The following is a 16,798-nucleotide window of genomic DNA, read 5'->3' as shown; positions in this document are numbered from 1 at the left end:
TAAAAACACGTTCGTCACGTTTCCGCTCCGCAGACTTTCACCAACAAAGTGGAAATGCCTTTTCCCAGCAGGGAGCATAGTGTGGTTACATTCGGTGAAAGAACACTCAAATTTGTCGAACATTTCTTAACTGTACGTGTCAGATAAAATGTAGCGCAAAGGGAAATGCCTTATTATCAAGCAGTCGCGAAACATGTCAATAGAGCTCTGCGACATGTGATTCGCTCGAGTGTTTGTAAACATGCGTCAAAAGCATGTGATTCTGCTGACGACATACTGCGCTCAAGAAGGACAGCCAATCAGGACACGGGGGTGTGTGCCCTGGGCGGGGCCTAGCTGTTGCGCTGTGGAAAATTCGATGTGCGCGGCATCAAGACGTTTTAGAATAGAAAAATGAAGTTCAAGCCGATAGCATCCAGCGTTTGACATCGCCAACAGAGAGAACTGAGACAGGTTTGTTCAGGTTAGTAGGAGTGTTTTCTATTTAGTACAGTTGTTAGGTCCTTCACATTGGGCGTTGCGTTATTCTAAATAATCCATCGCCAAGAAAAAAAAATGCTGTTTTCTGATGTGTGACAGATCGATTAACTTTTATGAACTTTGACATGAACGAGATTGATGTATTTAATACTTGAAATATGCCATATATGTTGGTATCGAACCCATTTAGCCAGTCTCTCGTCATGTCCATTTGATTCTTTATAAGGATGCTGTCAGTCATTCTTATTGAGATGCTCTAGAAATACCTAGACTAGTTATCGTCTCATAATATTGTCCTTAGTTAAATATAACGTACAGCTGATTCTCAGAAAGAAGAAAAATCAAGGTGGGGATTGCAGGGAAGGAGGAGGGTTTTCTGCTGCGACAAAGGTGTGCGTGCGTGTGTGGTTGGCCTAGACTGCTTGGCGTGGCAAAGAAAGGATGTTACGCAGTTCTTATTTACAACCCAGTGTGCTTTGCCCTGACCCATGGAATGTTTTCATCTCGATCAGTCAGAATGGCGTCTAACAGGTGAGCTCGGTTGTTTTTTTCCCCACTGATTAAAGCATATAAAGTTTCCGCACAGACATCAGTCGATTAACCAAAATAGCTGCTGTCCTGAGCATACAAATAAACTCAGATTTGCATGTAAGGCACGTTCAGTCTTAGCTGATAATGTCTATGCATGATATTATATGACTGGGTTTATGTAACCTATTGATTCCGCGGACCTTATTTGCATTTCTAGATGTTTCGTTTGGTAAACACATGAGGTTTACACCCACTATCGGCCATTTCTTTATTAGCTAATGATGTTTTTAGTCAAGTGCGCACCTTTTATTTCTGATGTAAACAAAGCTGGCATTTATTTTCCTCTGCCAGTAGGCGGCGCTATTTGTGTTTATTACCCTGTTTTTATATATATAAAATAATAGTTTTATTTATTTAACATAAAACCAAGAAAATAAAAAGGAAGTTAACACGTAACTTCCCTCAATTAAATGCATTTTTTTAATAAATCAAAACTTTTCATATTTATTATGTTTAAATCATTAAATAATTTTATTTTAGATATTTATTTACAGTTCACAGAAAATCATTTACTACTAGAAAGCATTGACTTTAAAACCAGACTGACGACTGAATGGCTGTAGGTTCTGCCACTGATTAAAGGCACCTAATCTCAGATTACTTTATAGGGAACACATATATGTGACTCTGGACCACAAAACCAGTCATAAGGGAAAATGTATAAATAAATAAGCTTTCCATTGATATATATGATTTGGTAGGATAGAGCATTATTTGGCCAAGATACAACTATTTAAAATCTGGAATCTGAAGCTGCAAAAAATATATATATAAATATTGAAAAAATCCAAATTAATCCAAATCCACATAATGATTAATAGTCGTTAGCATTGCATATAACCAATTAAAAATAAAGCTTTGATATATTTATGGTAGGAAATTTACAAAATATCTTCATGAAACATGATCTTACTTACCGTAATGTCTTAATGATTTTTGGCATAAAATAAAAATTTATCATTTTGATCAATGCAATGTATTGTTGGCTATTGCTACAAATATACCCATGCTACTTATGACTGGTTTTGTGCTCAAGGGTCACAAATGTGGCATATATGACAAATCAGTACAATAATTACAGATACTATGCTATAGAGTAGGACAATTGAGTGTTAAAGCACACCAACGGGAAGTCATGTTTTAGAGTAATGTAACATTATTGTAGAATCATTGTTAAGAATACATCTGGCTCTAAGTGGTCCCAGGAATGATCCGATGCCAGAATGATTCGAGATTGGATGATGAATTGTATTTATTCATCAGACAAACTCAAACATGTCTAAGGAATGCTTGTATTCACCATTGTTTAAAATATGTTGTAATGTACATTCCCTGTGAATAGTGATGAAATCTCTATAATGCCATTTTTACCAATGTCTTTTATGTTTATTTTTGTTTTTTAGGGAATCTGGGATGACGAGGAACTACAACACTGCAAAGGTATGTGTACACATTGGCATGCATATTGAGATAATTTATATATAAGTTAAATGACAATGAATGTGCATTAACTTCTTGGGTGTGGTACCATTGTGGCGTTCACAGTTGGAATCTGCAGTTTCATCCATCCAATCTAAATAAGCAGAACAACACTAGCCATATTGCCATTTTTCTAATGGGTATTCACTTTCATAATGTATTAAAACCCCATACACTCCTTGATGGCATTAGCATCAGCTCCCTTTACTGGCACATATGCCAAGCTCTTCATCTCATTTCTCTGATTCGCCAAGGTTTTATCTGAGTGAACACTTTGGCAGCTATTGAAAGTGCGTCATTCAGGGTCAACGTGTAGTCAGTCGGCCAGGCTCCTCTCCTGTTATAGATTAAGCCTACAGGAACCAGACTACTATGTTGAGATGACACTGCTAAAATTAACCCGCTTGCTGCTAGTGACGACTGCATTAATAGTCAGACAGGAAGGATGCTAGTTAGCATGCACTGTTGCTGAATAACCTGTTTGACATGGTAAAGAGGCAAACATGGTGCTATATCAGGCATTAAAGGTCAGAAAGACGTAATGTTGAATTGATAAATAGATTCAGTGAGAGTTTCGCAGGAAAAAGGTCCACAGTCTAATGTCAAATGTTTGTTGTAGTCACGGCCAGTTATAACTTTTTCTCTCTTTTTTTTTTTTCTTTTTTTTTAGCAATTTTGCCTTTATTGTGACAGGACAGTATTTAATACTGTCAGCGCACTTCCCATGAGGCTGTTAGCACCGACAAGTTATAAGATTCTGTAACACTTTCCTTAAAGCCTTTATGTATAATGCATTATAAAAGTAGTTTGAATGCTTTAATTATGCCTTGTAATGCACTTTATAATGCATTTTACAATTTCATGAATAGTTGTGTAACTATGCTAATAAATTATAACACTTTTCAGTCTATTGTTACACTATGCATTATTAATTGTTATAATTTATGATAAGTTATAATGTATTAAAATGCACATTATGAATAATTCTAATGCATTATACCCTCTAATAAACCTTTATAATGCATTCTACATAAAGCTTCAAATAAAGTGTTACCTAAGATTCTTTATAACTTTTTTTTTGTCATGTCTTCTTTGTCATGACCCATCGTTGGTGTAAGAGGTCATTTTATTAATACCACAAATTTCTATTTTCTTCAATGACACATTTAGCTGATAATTTGATGTGTAGACCTACAAATCTAGTCAGCAGAGAAGTTGTTCTTCTAACAAAATATTAACAGGTTAATATAATATTTTTATTAGGATTTAGTAATTTATTAAACAGTTTGACCTTCAGTTACTTCCTTTTACTCCTTTTTTTCAATTACATTTAGCTGGCATAATGTGCAATGTAGGAACAGATTAGGAAAATATAGTTCCTTTTATTGATTCTGACAGAAATAAAATATACCCCATTTCTGGGATTATTTACTGCCTGAATTAATGCAATGCATCTCTGCATTTACTGCTTCATGATATTTATAATGGTTCACATCGAATTGATAAATACTGAGGAAGTCGTCCCAGCCATCAGCTCAACAGATGCCCTCAAAACTGTAAATGTTGCATAATAGCTGTCCTGATATACCCAGACACAAATAGATTGAAGCACAGCTTGGGTAAAATGCACTGTGAATTGTGGCTTGGTTTAATTTGTGTTTAGAAAAGCAATCCAGCAAACGGATGGATCAAAAAAACAGTTGGTTCTTGTATATTGTAGAATCTATTTTGCATAGGTCTGTATCTTCTTGCATACTTATTATTCCTTAATCAATACACAGTTGACAATGTTCCGATGCCAAGTTGTAATGCGATGAGAGGTGGTTCAGAAAGCCTTTAGAGACATAGAAGCACTGCCTTCAAGGCGTGAAGCAGATATTTGTTTACTTAAAGCCTGATGTTATTAAAGATAAATCAAAGTAACATCATGATTCATAGTGTAGCTTTTCATACTGCGTTCATCTCCCAATCTAAGATAAACTGGAGCAGAGAGGAGGATTATCATTGGCTGGTGGTGTATCATTAGACTGCACCCTGCCAGCTGACCTACCTCACTTCCCCGCTTCGATTGAGATGTCATACAGAGGAACATGCTGGGAATTGTGGTCCGTGTTAAAGTGTGTCAGGCTACTCTGAGGATACGGTAATTTTAGCCATGTCTTGTTATATGTTATCGTTATGTATATGTATGAAGATATTAAGAGAAGCAGTTCTTCTGTGTCCAGTTTTCTGAAAGAGATTAATTTTATATTTTTATTAGAATTTATAAATTTATAAATCAGTTTGACCTCCTGTCTGCATTTTGTTTAATTCTTTTTATTTTATTTAGCTATTTATTCGTTAATTAATAAGTTAATACATTTTGTGTATTATAATATTTTTATTTTATTTAGCATTTTATAAAATTTTATAATTTTATAATAAATTTTACATTTTAATAATGTATTTATATATTATTATTTTTATAATTTTGTTATAAATTTCATTATTTTTTTTCCTAATGTGATTTTCAGGGTTTACCCTCCCTTTTTCCTCATGCATCACTTCAGTTTTGAATATGGTGACATAATCCATGTTGTTCTGCCGTCTGTCTCCATGGTTACAGATCTGTAGTCACAAAACAGGAAGAGGAAGTCTATGGGCCACTGATGCGCCTTCCCATGATTCTACAGTCCCTCTTGTTTTCTTTTAATCATAAAAGTCCTTTATCATATCTTACCCTGCGCGTCCATTCTCTAATCTGTCTGAACACTGGTATGATGTTACCCTATTAGTCACGTCATTTGTGATGTCCACAGATTCAAGATTCTTTCCGTCCCTGCCCATATTATCTGACTTAGCTGTCCCCCGACAGCCTGGATATTTTAAACAGGCCGAGATTAAAAACACGAGAAACAAAACAGCCCAGTTGTTACATAACTGAAGCCGAGCTCTGCGATGTGCCTTTAAAAGCTGCAGGCTGTCAGGTGATCACAGGGGCACCGTCATCTCAGTTCACCGAGACACCAGCGCGTCTCTCAGAGACGCAGATGAGACGCCGAAGATATAAAAGAGGGTAGCTGACGGCTAGAGAAACAGTTATAGGAGGACAGAGGGGAGAGGAGGTCACCAGATAGACAGGAAAAGAAAGAAGCCAACTATTATCAAAGTGTCTCTAGCTCTCCGTCTCTCACTTCTCCACTCGTTATGTTGGTTTCGAGATGCTGTGTTTGTGTGCTCATAACACAGAGTGAAAAAGACCCAAGAATTAAGTGCTGCGTCACAATGAGCGAGAGAGGCAAACTGAGAGAGAAGGAGACATTGAGGGACTGTTGGAGCGTTTGCGGCAACTATCTGTCTGGGTGATCGCAATGAGCGTGTTTGTATGCGTCTATTAGTGATCTATTTATGTAGACATGTGTCTGTCTGAAAAAAACAGCAGCGATTCTGCTGTTGCAACAAGATGAAAATAGAGCGAGCAGGAGAGGGTGGAGGTCTGGTGGAGAGAGGGAGGAAGTGAGAGAGAGAGAGAGAGAGAGAGAGATTTTGGATTAGTTGCTACGTCACTTGTTCACGTCGAGAGGAAAACAGCAGCTATGAGGAGAGGATTCGGACATGTGTGCTTTTCTCCTACCTGTGAGTGTATCCCAGTCCTTTCGTCTGCTCGTCCGCCTTTCATCCTCCTCTTTTTCTCTCCCACTTATGCTCTCTCTGATTTCACGTTTTAGTCCATTTCTCCACAGTCGCAGCTCCAACATGGATGCTGAGAACGTGATAGAGTTTCCTCGGATTGTGTGCGCAGAGGTTCGGTGTTTGTCGACGTTTGCTGGGCGTGTGACGGTATCACGAGGTCCGCAAAAAAAAACAGTTATCAAAAAACGATAACAAAACAAATGCTGCTTTCGAAGGTTCTTGTGAGAAATAGTTCATGTAAATAACAGTTTTAGCCTGTTATTCGAACCACATCGGATACCGCAAGGGTTCGTACCGTAATCGCAACACGCATACTTACGGTTGATACTGATACCGATATATATATATACGTTACATCTTTTCTGGCTTCTCTTAACAGGTAAGTCAAATACAGCAGGCTAGTCACTGTAAGTCTGACCTGAGATCAATCTCTGGATTATTAAGACATCAGGAGAGGCTACTTAGATGTTACTTTATGGCATTTTATGTCCCTTATATAAGGATGGATGAGTAGAAGAGCAGGTGCCTCGGCTAAATTTGTGATCTTTTGGCAGAGACGGGGGCAGATGTCGCATTTCCCTCAACAACATTTGTTTCTGTAGTTTACTAGAAATACTTGCAAATATTTGGAGCACTTACTTTTCAGTGCGTGACACATTATTTGAACTTCTCTCCCTGTGTCTTACTTTCAATACAGGGGTTAAATTGTGTCCTGAGGAGGGTTATGTTGATGAAAAGGGTATAAATGTCATGGGAGGGAACCGGGGAAAGTACTAGAATGAGAGGGAGAGAGAGAGCAAAATTGTTTACCTTGCTCTCTTGGTGACTGTGCACTGGCAGGCGTCCAGTTCAAATGCGCTAGACTTCCTAATGCAGCTGCATCAGAGAGAGGAGTGATGGAGCTCTGCTCCTATCAGGCGCCGGCTGGTGCTTCCGACTTTTTCGCAGCTCCAAATCCCATTGGATTAGCCCTGGGAAGCAGCTGGAGGGATTAATCCGATTGGCTGCAAGGTAATATAATCATTCGTGAGTACTCTTGTTATGGTAGAGTGTTGTTGTTTAAGAGAGCTGTTACTTGGTAGAACCTCACTATGGAAAAATGTTATTCAAAGGGATAATCCACCCAAAAATGAATAATCCGTTCTCGTTTATTCACTCGCACCTCTGTGCCATTTTTCTTCTGTGGAACACAAAAGGAGATATTTTGTAGAATGTCTGTGTTGTCCATACACTGAAAGTCAATGGGGTCCAATTTAGTTGTTGTTGTTTAAAACATGAGGATGGGAAAATTATTTTAATGCAGTTTAAAAGGATATGTCATTATTTATTCCCCATATTGTCGTTCCAAATAGTTTCGGTTCCCATTGACTTTCATTGGCATTTGATGTTTTTTTACATCAAATGATTGTTTGATTAGAATTGTCTTCTTTTGTTGTTGTTGTTGTTGTTTGTTTGATTTTGTCTTTTCTTAACAATTCTGATCACAATCAGTGTCAAACAGTGCCATGGTAAGTTTGTTACGTGCATGCGATTTGTTCTATTAGGGAGACGGTCCTGTCCTAAAACCTGTTGCGTGTTGAGCGGTGTTGTCCCCAGGTTACGTCCGAGGGTGTGTGTGTGTGTGTGTGTGTGAGAGAGGCAGAGGCCTGCACTGCAGCTGTTAATGCTGCATTAGACGCCACAGACCGGAGCTCTGGCAAACGTTGGTAGCACCAGAGGGCCAGAGGGGATTGCATCCCTGTCTACCTCATCATCCCTATCACGTGGGAGGGGCGTTTTTTGGTGGATGAAGCTCGCAACATGGCGGAATTAACCTACCGGCGTCTGGGCCGAGGAATGGGCTGTGACGCAGATTGTAACTCATGCTATTTTTCCCTGATATTCAGCATGGTTTTTTAGCTCCCCGTGATATTGATATCAGTGTAGGCCATTTTCTTTTTGAAAGCTGTTCAATATATAGGATGTATGTATAGAATTATTATTCATTTGTTTGATTGATTGATTACTGTACAACATAATGTCTAGGTAGTGGGCCCAAAAAGTATTTGGACACTTACAAATGTACAAAGTACAAATAAAATAGAATAAATGTAAATATATAAATAGCTTTTAATTGAATTTAATAAATGTACACATTTATATCAAATAAAGGGAAAATTATGTTTAATGCATTGAAATTTCATCATTTTTTAAAAGTAATTAAAGTGTGCAAATATTTTGGGGGATTTATTCATTTATTTATTTATCTAATCAATCATTTTTAATTATTTCCACATTAGTTTGGGGACATATATTTATTTAATAATTTAATTATTAACTAAAAAATAAACACTTCATTTTGATAAACTCATTTGTCTTTTAATTAGATTTTATTAATTATTTATTTGCTTGTTTCATTGTATTTATCATTTTTTTTTGTCACCAGAAAAACAAAGCTGCCCCCTTAAAGTATTTTATAAATATTGCACAACAGGCCAGTGGCGAACAAACAGCCAGAAGAAAGTGAGAGGAGCAACCAGACACCTCTAAACAGCAACTGTCGCCATGCTTCTCTCCTCTCTACCGGGAAACTCCCACGAGTTCTGTCCTATCAGTCAGATAAGGGTTACCGAGCTCCTGGGGCATGTTTCAGCTCTGCTGTACAGTTTAAAACAAACACGCAGCGCAGCCCTTGAGCAAACTTAAGAAGGCAGAAAATATCATTTTACAGGCATGAATTGCTGCAGGAATGGACATTTAAAAATATAGGATTTACGAAAAATAAAAAGATTTAGGAAGAAGGTGTAATAAATTTAAGTATAGGCCTATATGTCAGGTTATCGGCTCTGAGACTTTGGCTCTGAGAACACCGATATGTAAAGAACAAAAAACCTTGGCAAGACGTCAGGGCCGTACCTGCCACCACACCCTCACCGAGTGCTGGCATCAGGAATCTCCCTTCCAGACTTCTCCATTACTGAGAGACCGCGACGGAGGAGGCAGCAAAGCAGAGTCAGAAAAGCCTAAATCAACCTCTCCGCACACGCTCGACTTTATATGCCACAGGTCTAGTGAGTACTCCTCATCGAAATTTTTATTTGATTCAAATGTATTTGATTCAGTGCTAGGTTGAATGGAGTGAGCTTTGGTCGTATACTCTGACCTGCGTTTGCTCTTGAATCCTTTCTGGTTTCCTGCGTAGGTACTGCTTCACATTCCCTGCCGCTGAGTGACAGATGAACTGCTCTCATGCAGGGCGTTCTCTAGAGCCGTGGAGCTCGACTGCTTCCACATCTGGACATAAGAGTTACAACCTGCTAATATGAAAGTAAACTAAAAAAAAATAGATTCTATATATATATATATATATATACTAGAGCACTGAAAGAGAGCTATTTGCAAACGTCAGATATCAATATTCAAGTTAGATTTCTCATTTGCTTCGTGTAGTTATAGATTAACACAAGAAATAACAATATGTTTGAGTTTGTAAAGTGGCTGTAGCTGTGGAGACGGAGGCAGGGACTGGTCTCCTTTGGGTTTGAAACTATACATACTTTCTGTATGCTCGCAATTTTCCACTTAGAGCCCACAAACACAGGCTGTTCACAGTTTTTCATCCATGCCAAATTTGCTTAGTCAGATTGCAAATCAGCATTGTCTGGTGTATAATTATTCACTGGCACTATGCCACTGCATTTGCTTGTTATGAGTGGCGTATCTAGGGCTTATGAAACCACACGATCTTTTATCCTCCGATCGATATTCCTTCAAATTATATTGTTTAACGTTACACTTAACGTTTCCTTCTGCACGTTTAATGTTTAAAGCGAGCAACCAAGTGGAAGAAGGTGTATAAGATGGAAGCAGTCTGTGTGTGCTCTTCCTGATTGTGTTTTGTAGGTTTGCAGAGTAGACTAATAATCTTTATTATCCTCTGAGAAAGAAGTCTAGCCGCGTTGGGTTTCCTGCCAGAATTGGAGGTGTGGGCTTTCTCGTCTTGTTTTGTTTTCTTTGAGGTTTGAGGTGTGAATCTGTCACGAGGATTGAGTTTTGATTTGCTGCTCTGTAATAAAAGCTCAGAGTACAGAGTTAATAGAGATTAGCTGGTTAACGTTGACAGCCATTCAGAAGGAAATTCTTCGGCAAATTGGAAATATTTATTTATTGTATAACTTTTTATAGTTATAGCTTTACTATATATTATAGTTATTTAATTATAGCACTTTTATTTGATTAAATCTACTGTAGTTACATTTATTACATATAGCTTAAAAATATTATTAAATATTAATATATTGTTTTGTTAAGTATCATATCTTTAATAAATGTGTAAAGTAACACTTTTTTGGGTGTTCTTGTTATGTAACATGTACTTACTATTATAATAACAACACATTATGCAAAATGACATGCAACTAACCCTAAACCAAACCCTCATCCTAAACTTAACCATACATTAAGTACTTGTAGGTAATTAATTATGTCACTCAGTACGTAAATGTATAACAAAGACTCCTTAAAATAAAGTGTTACCATAAATAATTATGAATAGAATTAAATTTATGATTCAATATTAAGATATTGTTTTATAAATTCTTGTATGCAAGCGATCCTGTGGTTTTGTTTATGACTTGGCATCTAACTATTATTAAATATACTGTAAGTATTTTTTTTATTACAATCAGTATTTTATTTTATTACACATTATTACATTTATTATAAACATTTATTACCAATAATATTATTTGATTGTATTAAATATTATTACACTTATTATAAACATTATCATTAAATTTTTATATTTTATTAAATAGTGTTCATTTTATATGAATATTATTAGTGAATATTCATGTTTTTGAGGTTCTTAAACATCCCCAAAATAATGCCTGATGAAGGTTGCATGATCTAACTGTTGTATCAAAATATGATTTGCAAGCTTGTATGATTTACAAGCAGTTGAAGTTGCATTTCATTTAAATTTAAGGTTCTTAAAACCTTTGCCTTTTTTAATGCTCCTTAGCAGGATAGTCGCTAGTGAAGAGCTTGTTCTTGTGGCGTCTTCGGCCAGTCAGCATTGTCAGGATATTATTTTCCTCCAGCTTCAGAGGATTAAAACATAGCATTTAGCGCTCAGAAAACCTTAGCATTTTGTTGTTTTGGTTTCCAGCCTCATGATCCAGTGACAGCTCTGCTAAATCCCAAAGCTGTATTTCCCAGCATTGTGGTATATTAATGCAGAAGTGGAAGACGTTTCATTCAACATTGATTTCTGCACTGTGTACTGCCTGAGGTCAAAATGAAAACAATATGTGACCTAATATTGTGTTTTCTATCCTTTTGTCTAAAGCCCTGCCATCCGAGGAGTGACGCTGAGTTGTGTTTCTGACGTCAAAGGTTGCCCGTGTCTCCTCCTGGAAGCTGGTTTCAAGTGGTGTCTTAGAGTGCTGATGAAATGAATCTAGCACCATTTGAAATCAGTGTTCTTGGGGTGGGAAATGCAGCACTTTATAACTGGACAAACTGACAACATTCATACTAAACACAGCTTATGATCGACTTCAAGACATGTCCTGTAACCAAGGTTGACCGATTTCTTTTGGTGTTCAGAGTCTTTTGGGGTTTCTAGCACCATTTGAAATCGGTTACAATGAAGGACAGATGACGACGCTGGAACACAGAAGTCATTTCATCGTGTGCAAATATTGAGACAGCAAGATAACAATTTCAAAACATTTTATTAAAAATGTACAATGTAAAAAATTACCATCCTTCTACAATTATTTACAACACGTGATAAAGTTAAGCAACAAACTTTACAGGTAAAAACTAAAAGTGACAAGTCCTTTAAGGTGCAGTGTGTAAAGTTTAGCGGCATCTAGCGGTGAGGTTGCGAATTGCAACCACCGGCTCAGTCCTCCGCTCACACCTCCCTTTACTGGAGCTACGGTGGCCGACACAGGTAAAGATGTCGTAGCTAAATACAGCAGACAGCAATGAGATTTCTTTACAAAAGTAAATCAAGGAATTATATTTGCCTAATTATTCAATAAATTGATGTTATAACACATGTTAATGTACTTGTTCATCATTGTGTCAGTGTTTTATTCGCAAGAACAACAAAGCGACGAAACGCGCTCTGTAGAGCAGTTTGTCCGGTTAGGGCTACTGTACAAACATGATGGCGACTTCCATGTGAGGGACCCACGGTTTATGTATATAGAAATTGCTCAATCTAAGCTAAGGTAATATAAACATAACGGTTCATTAAGAACTGTCTTCATACACATCTGAAAACAAAGTTATGTATATTATATTGCATTTATGTAAATAGATCGTTGTAAATATTACACATAGCATCTTTGAGTGAAGTTGGACAGGTGATAACTTGTTACAGTACCATAAAGTACCACTAGATGGCATGCTTGTTTATATGTTGTGGTCAAACTCTTATATTGGAGAATTAGCTGAAACTATAGCATCTGAATACAGTAGGTGATATCATTTCAATCTTGTTTGCACTGATCTGTTTTTTTTTTTTCATGCATCACATCTTTACAAAAACCTAAACAGCTCTATCAAGAAAGTCAACTCTCTTGCAGCATTTCGTCCCCTTGGAATTATAAGGTTCTATCTGCGTTCTGAGTAGTTTTGAGATATTGAGCTTCAAAGTTTTTGTGTTCCATAGACTTCTGTAGATAGAACCTTTTTGTTTTTTCAATAAAAAAATCCCAAAATGTACACAACTTAAAATAAATCATCACATAATGTAAATAAATTGTCACAGAATAAGAATATGTGAATAACTCAATTTTGACAAAAATGTCGGATAGAACCTTATAATTCCAAGGGGACGATTTGACATGTTTTCATTTAGAAAATACATTTAAGCATATATAAAAGATTTATTTAGCAGGATACTCACAATATTATATACAGCTGTACATCACTTCTAAGTATTTATGGACATCCGGACATGGATCAGAGAGGAATGAAGTCTTTGAGGCATTTAATTGACAATAATTCTTCCCATTGCAGCTGAAAAGGTAAAAGACAGATTTTAATTACGTGTTTACTTTATGCTGATGTTTTATTATTTATTGTGCTGATATTGCTCAATTGTACCGATTGTTTATCTTTTATCACTCTACAGTAATTTTTTTTTCTCATAATTAAATGTCTAATCACAAATCAATCATTTTATTATGTATATTTAAGTAGCTGTTTTAATTAGTGGTATAATGATGAGCTTAATGTACATTATCCCTTATTATTTGGTGTACTGGTTCAAAAATGGATAAGTTTGAAGTTTAATATTTGTGTATCTGTAGTACCTGGAACGCAGGCTGCGGGTCTGAGGAGAGTAACAGTCTGGTGTTGTTGCTAATTTATGAGGACAGGTTACAAGATCCCGTCGTCCGTAATTCGCATGATGTATCCAAATCACACCATTACCTTTAGACACATAAAAAAATGGGTGTGTGACATTAAGGTTTATTAGCAGACATTTAGGTCATGTCCTGTTTTGGCAGAGATAGGTAAACACAGGAAGAAAAATTTTTTTTTAAGTGAATTGTGTGCCGACAATGCACTAAAGCTTCATAAAGCACTTGTGGAAGGAAAGCAGGCCCAAAGAAAACATGATTGCTATGCCCAAATTTGTCTGGATTGATAACAGAAATGAACACATGTATCTTACCACAGTCAATGAGAGTTCGCTTGCCTTCACATGTGACACTTTTTCCTAGAATTATGTTGGAGAAACAAAAGAAATTTAATAATGTATAGTTTAGTACTTTATTTAGCCAGTACACATTCATTCCAAAATAATTTCCACAAAAATATTAAGCAGAACAACGTTTTTACATTAATAGTTATAATAAATGTTTTGTGAGCAGCGAATAAGCATATTACAATGATTTCTGAAGGAAAGCCATCACAGGACTAAATTGTGGATTTTCACAATATCACCATTTTTCTGTAACAAAAGCCTTGGAGAGCAAAAGAGACTTCTATCAAAAACATCTTACCCATCAAAAATATTAATCCCACCCCAATATTTAAACGATAGTGTGTATCAATTATTGACTTACTAAATGGGAGACACAAATAGGAGACATCCAGGTATTTATAAGTCCCAACACAAGGGTCAGAGAAAACAGAGTTCACTGCAGGAACAGAACAACTCTTTCTTCCATCGCATCTGTGTATGAACACACACAATACGGTTTTGAGAAGAACTGCTGTTTAATACATGTCCTGTTGTTTCAGTTGCTCTTAAAGAAGTGATTACCGTTTGGACATCACATGGACGGATGTCTCTTGGAAGCAGTCGACGTTTGAGAGCTGATGAAGTGATCTTCCAGTGGAGCATGTTGTGTGATCGGTTCGCCCATAGTTGGCTGTAATCACCTTTATGTATCCCCAATCTGACACATGAAACAACTTATCATAAAAATCGCTGTGAATTTTGACAGTCTGTGTGAATGTTGGTTACTCACCACAGCTGAGTGGAACAGAGCCACCTTCACACGAGAAATATCTTTTTGTGTCAACACCTGGAGAAAGAAAACTGTTTAGGATGACATAAAGTACAGCTACTTATTAAAAAGCAATGTTTTAGGGATTGTTTTGGATTTAAATGTGTTTCATATATGCTAAAATTGTTTAGCAAAACAACTACATAAGGCCTTACCTTGTCGACACAGTAGAATTATCACTGCAAAATCAAAGAGGAAACATTTTAAACATTTGTACATAACATTTTCAAATATTTCAAATTCTCATTGCAAGTCAATTATATATATAAATGAAATAAACCGACTTACAGGAGATCGAGTTTAGGTTTTGTGGCAGCATGTTGATACGTTTGAACCAAGCTTGGACACAAGGAAGTAACCTCATTATTTATAGAGATTAGGAGTATAAAAATTAACAACATTCCACTTATGTGTGTCAAGCTCACTGTCAAAGTCCAAATCAAAACGTGTTATTTTGTATTTCTGAAAAAAAAGTCTGGTGTTATTAAGTTGACCTAGGAAGTGTGCTATTACCTCATGCTAATTTACTGTAGATATTTGTTTGGCCATACATTTGAAATGTTGTATGACCCAGTGACCTCAGATTTGATGTCCTTGTGATGAGTATTGAGCAATCTTGATTATTTATCTGCATATATTTTGATCATTTATTTTAAACACTTACTGTTTGGGTTTGATGATAAAAACACCCTAATCAAAAAAAACAGACGCACACTTTTTATTAGTATGCTTCTGCTGTATTATTATACCTTGTAAGTACTGTGATACTGAGCATAAGTAAACATTTTTAGATTTTCAAACATTAATTTGTGCAAATATAGTAATTATTTTGTGTGAATTATGTTTGAACAAAGACAAAAAGGCTTCTTGCAGCATGGTTTACCAGCAAATCACAGGGAAGTGAATATTCTCAGACCAAAGTTTCTGTGTGTGTGTGTGTGTGTGTGTGTGTGTGTGTGTGTGTGTGTGTGTGTGTGTGTGTGTGTGAAGAACATAAAAAAAAAAAACTAAAGACCCCTTTTCAAAATAATAATAAAAAATATATATATAAAAACAGAAGACACCAGATCCATTTTCATACTTTCCTGGACCTTGATAGTGTATTTTACTTGGCAGTCTATGGGACAGTCACAAGCCTTCTGGTTTTCATCCAAAATATAATTAATTATGTTCCGAAGACAGGTTTGGAACAGGTTTGGAACAACATGGTGGTAAGTGATTAATGACAACATTTTCATTTCGGGGTGGAGTTTCCCTTTAAGATATGTGCTATGAGGGGACTCTCTTGATCATGGTTTTTTGGTCAGTCTTAAGAAATCACACAAAAGAGAATATATATTTCAGCGTTTAACCAAAATGCTGATAAAAAAAAAAAAAAAAAAAAAACTTTTCTAGTGTCAATGCAGCAATTTCGTAATAGATAATAATATAGCTGTCATACCTTTCAGTTGTTTTGTCTATTTGCACACCAGATTGAATGTATTTTCTTTTTCCTTTTTTTTTCATCTCTCTTGTATCTTAATATAATACACGGATATTCATTTGTTAGCATTTTTTTTTTACCTGGATATGTACTCTTAAAATGCACTTATTTTAGTCATATTGTTCTCCTGTTTCTAGGACTATGATGAAGAAGAGATGTGATTCCTGAGCTGAGGACTCTAGAGCCATACCTAACACACTGCATTTGATGCCACATCTACTGCTATAATTTTGGAAGGTACAGTTGTATTGGATTATCTGGAAAATCCTCCCCAAGACATGCTTGCTATTTGGAATCATTTATGCTATAAAATTATAGTATCCTCCAGTATTGAAGGACACCTTTGATTTCATTCAATAGCTGACCCTAGAATGCAATCTCTGGAAAATGTTTCAGTTAGGGTGACCACCTGCTAATAAGCCCAAGGGGGGACAAGGGGTATGTTTCTGAGGGACAATGTGGGACACTGCCTTGCGCGGGCAGACTCACTGATAGTGGTTTACCCATTTCTAGCACATACCACCTTACATGGTATATTAATAATGCCCTATTCCCCTAAACATGTGTAATTGCT

General features: G+C 36.3%; 1 protein-coding gene and 1 long non-coding RNA gene across 2 annotated transcripts; one reads left to right on the top strand and one right to left on the bottom strand.

Annotated features, from left to right (window-relative positions):
* The first annotated feature begins 330 nt into the window (after positions 1–330).
* Positions 331–8,319, top strand: LOC113041505 (uncharacterized). Its single transcript, XR_003275406.1, has 4 exons — positions 331–1,011; positions 2,475–2,511; positions 4,526–4,693; positions 5,064–8,319. It is a non-coding gene; the product is annotated as an uncharacterized LOC113041505 (long non-coding RNA).
* A 4,742-nt stretch (positions 8,320–13,061) lies between these two features.
* Positions 13,062–15,406, bottom strand: LOC113041504 (L-rhamnose-binding lectin CSL3-like). Its single transcript, XM_026200095.1, has 8 exons — positions 15,030–15,406; positions 14,897–14,920; positions 14,703–14,759; positions 14,495–14,630; positions 14,295–14,404; positions 13,901–13,945; positions 13,536–13,656; positions 13,062–13,239 (listed from the first exon to the last, which is right to left on the bottom strand). Exons 1-8 carry the CDS (start codon positions 15,103–15,105, stop codon positions 13,131–13,133), a joined length of 678 nt encoding a protein of 225 aa, XP_026055880.1. The 5' UTR covers positions 15,106–15,406; the 3' UTR covers positions 13,062–13,130.
* Positions 15,407–16,798: the final 1,392 nt, after the last annotated feature.

The sequence above is a fragment of the Carassius auratus genome, chromosome 23 (genome assembly GCF_003368295.1).
Source record: "Carassius auratus strain Wakin chromosome 23, ASM336829v1, whole genome shotgun sequence".
Lineage (NCBI taxonomy): Eukaryota > Metazoa > Chordata > Actinopteri > Cypriniformes > Cyprinidae > Carassius > Carassius auratus.
This window is presented reverse-complemented; position numbering and strand designations above follow the sequence as displayed.